General features: G+C 49.0%; 1 protein-coding gene across 1 annotated transcript in view; it reads right to left on the bottom strand.

Annotated features, from left to right (window-relative positions):
- grin2ba (glutamate receptor, ionotropic, N-methyl D-aspartate 2B-a) overlaps positions 1-3,018 on the bottom strand; it is a gene marked incomplete at its 3' end in the record, with an annotated part of 45,142 nt that overhangs the window by 18,604 nt on the left and 23,520 nt on the right. Inside the window, exon 5 of the mRNA XM_079745626.1 lies at positions 186-300. Within this exon, the coding sequence (XP_079601752.1) occupies positions 186-300 (115 nt within the window). The remainder of the gene's footprint in view (positions 1-185; positions 301-3,018) is intronic.

Genomic DNA, 3,018 nt, shown 5'->3' with positions numbered 1-3,018 from the left:
AGAGAGAGAGAGAGAGAGAGAGAGAGACAGAGAGAGTCAGAGAGAGACAGAGCAGAGCTGACATAACTTGATTTGGCTGTGTCTCTCTCAGAAACTCGTCACTCACCTGGTCCAAGTTCAACATATCTCTCTCTCTCTCTCTCTCTCTCTCTCTCTCTCTCCAGCTTTAGTGTATGCTCGCTTACCCGGTCCCAGTGGCGATCCTTGTTGAGCAGGATGATGACGAGCTTGGGGTGCATCTGGTAGCCGTCCTCGCTGAAGGAGAGGTTACGGCCTTCAAACGTCACGTTCATCAGGTACCTGATAGAGAAACATAGTAACAGAGAGAGAGAGAGAGTGAGAGAGAGAGAGAGAGAGAGAGAGAGGGCGAGAGAGAGAGGGCGAGAGAGAGAGAGAGAGAGAGAGAGAGAGAGAGAGAGAGAGAGAGAGAGAGAGAGAGAGACAGAGAGAGGAGATTATTCACTATCGTCATATAAATCTATATTGTATAAATATGTAGTATAAGTATAAATTGTTTATACTCTTTTATCCAAATCAACTTATAGTGAAATACCGTTTATAGTCTTTATAGTCTTTATAGTCTCTGCTTTTGCCTGTCAAGAACACCGGTACCGAATTCTTGGCCCACACCCACAGCACCTCTCCCCTCAACCACACCCTCACACACCACCCTACACCAACTACCCCACACACACAAAGACCACCCAACACACACGCAACCCCTCACTGGCCCATCCCACACCACCCCCCACAAACACTCCCCACCCACACCACACACACAGACACCCCACCTACACACACAACACCCCACACACACACACAACACCCCACACACACACACAACACCCCACCTACACACACAGACACCCCACACACACACAACACCCCAAACACACACACAGACACCCCACCTACACACACAACACCCCACCTACACACACACAACACCCCACACACAGCGCTACACACCCACACCACCCCCCGACCGTACCCCACACACACCAACCCAAACCCCCCACACTACCCCACGCACACTGCCCAACACCACCTAAACCCCAACCCACACCACCCCCCACCCACAAGCCCCCAAAACTACCCCACACCACGCACACACCAGGCCATTCAACCAACATCACATTTGTATTCCCATAGGACATCAGAACAAAGCGAGCCTAAACACTTACTCCCTCAATCTCACACATCTCTCTCGCTCTCTCTGTCTCTCTCTCTCTCTCTCTCTCTCTCTCTCTCTCTCTCCCTCCCTCTCTCTCTCTCTCTCTCTCTCTCTCTTTCTGTGAATCTCTGTCTGTCTCTAACTATATCTCTCTCTCTCTCTTTCTGGCTCGCTCTCGCTATCTCTCCCTTTCTCTCGTCTCTCTCTCGTTTCTCTCTCTCTCTCTTTCTCTCTCTCTCTCATCACTCCATCTCATCACCCACATCTCTCCCCCTCTCATCTCTACATCAGGCCGTTTTTGGAGATTAAATATTCATGGTACGTGATGTGTGCTGACACCGCTTTACATAACGCCATGTTGTCTCGTCAGGATCAGAACAACATGGCCGCTGCGTCCTCACGAGACTCCAAACATCCACGCGTAGGAACACTTGCATCACCCAGGAGAGGAAGGGAGGAAGGGAGGGAGGAAGGGAGGAAGGGAGGAAGGGAGGATGGGAGGGAGGAAGGGAGGGAGGGAGGGAGGAAGGGAGGACGATGATAGAGAGACAGAGGAAGATAGAGAGAGACAGTGGGAGATCGAGAGAGGGAGAAAGCGAGAGAGAAATGGAGAGAGAGGTAGAGAAAGACAGAGTGAGATGTTTCTGTCCGGGAATATTACCTCATCTTTGTTCGACTGGCTCATAGAAGAACAAAGACAAACACAAACACACAGAGAGCTCAAAGAAAACACTCAAAAACATTTTTGGACTAAAATACAGTTCAGCTTTCTTCCTTCGATCAATACTCTCTTTTACTCTCTTTTTCTCTCTCTCTCTCTCTCTCTCTCTCTTTCTCTCTCACACACACTCTCTCAATCCTCTCCCGATTTTTCTTTACTGTTTCCATGGAAACCATTTGCCTCATATTCATGCACACAATGCATACGTACAGGAATAAATAAACCATATATTCACCCTTTGTGTGTGAATATATGCGTCCGTGCATGCACGTGTTCATGCAAGCGTGCATGCGTATGTGTGTGTGAGCATGTGTTTGTGCCGTAATCAAACGGAAACAATTCACGGCTCTTCCCCAACTGTGCAGCAAAGTATCCTACAGAATCTCTACAACACATCCCAGACAGTACAGAGACATGTCATTAAGGAGCATGTATGGGTAAGACAGTACATAGACAGGAAATTAATGAAAAGGTGAGGTCAGACCACAACGAGACCGATCATTAAGGGGCAGGTAGGGGTTAGACTGTACAGACACAGGTAAATTAAGAGCAAGTAAGAGACAGGGGGCATCTTGCTCTAGGAGGCAAGTAGACTGAGGACAGTGGGGATGGAACCCAGAACCTTTCACCTGGGAGCCGGACACCCTAACCAGCAGACCAACCTCCCTCATTTATATTGGCGAGGTGAGTACTATTGCCTCTGGGCGTTTGTAGTAAGGAGTATGGAGAAACATTTTCCTGGTGTTTTATCTCTTCTTCTTTTTATCAAGCCTTAGATGAAATATTGATGCGCCCTGCTGGGGGTATTATGGGATTGCTGTATCATAGCGTCCTGTGTGGCCGCTGAGCGGTGTGGCGTAGCTTTGCGTAGCATAGCCGGGAACTGGCATGCTGACAGAATGCTGCATAAACCATAAGCTCCGCCCCCACGCCCCCCCCCCCCCCCCCCCATGCTACAGTACAGAGGGTGGGAGACATGAGAGAGAGGGAGAAACATAGAGAGAGAGACAAATAGATAGAGCGAGAGGGTGAGAAAGAAAGAGAGCACAAGATATAGAGAGAAATAGAAATAGAGAGCGAGACAGAGAGAGACCGATAGACAGAGAGACAGAGAGACAAAGAG

Source organism: Pollachius pollachius, assembly GCF_949987615.1.
Source record: "Pollachius pollachius genome assembly, chromosome: 11".
Taxonomy (NCBI): domain Eukaryota; kingdom Metazoa; phylum Chordata; class Actinopteri; order Gadiformes; family Gadidae; genus Pollachius; species Pollachius pollachius.
The sequence above is the reverse complement of the archived record's forward strand: the minus strand, read 5'-3'. Positions and strand labels throughout refer to the sequence as shown.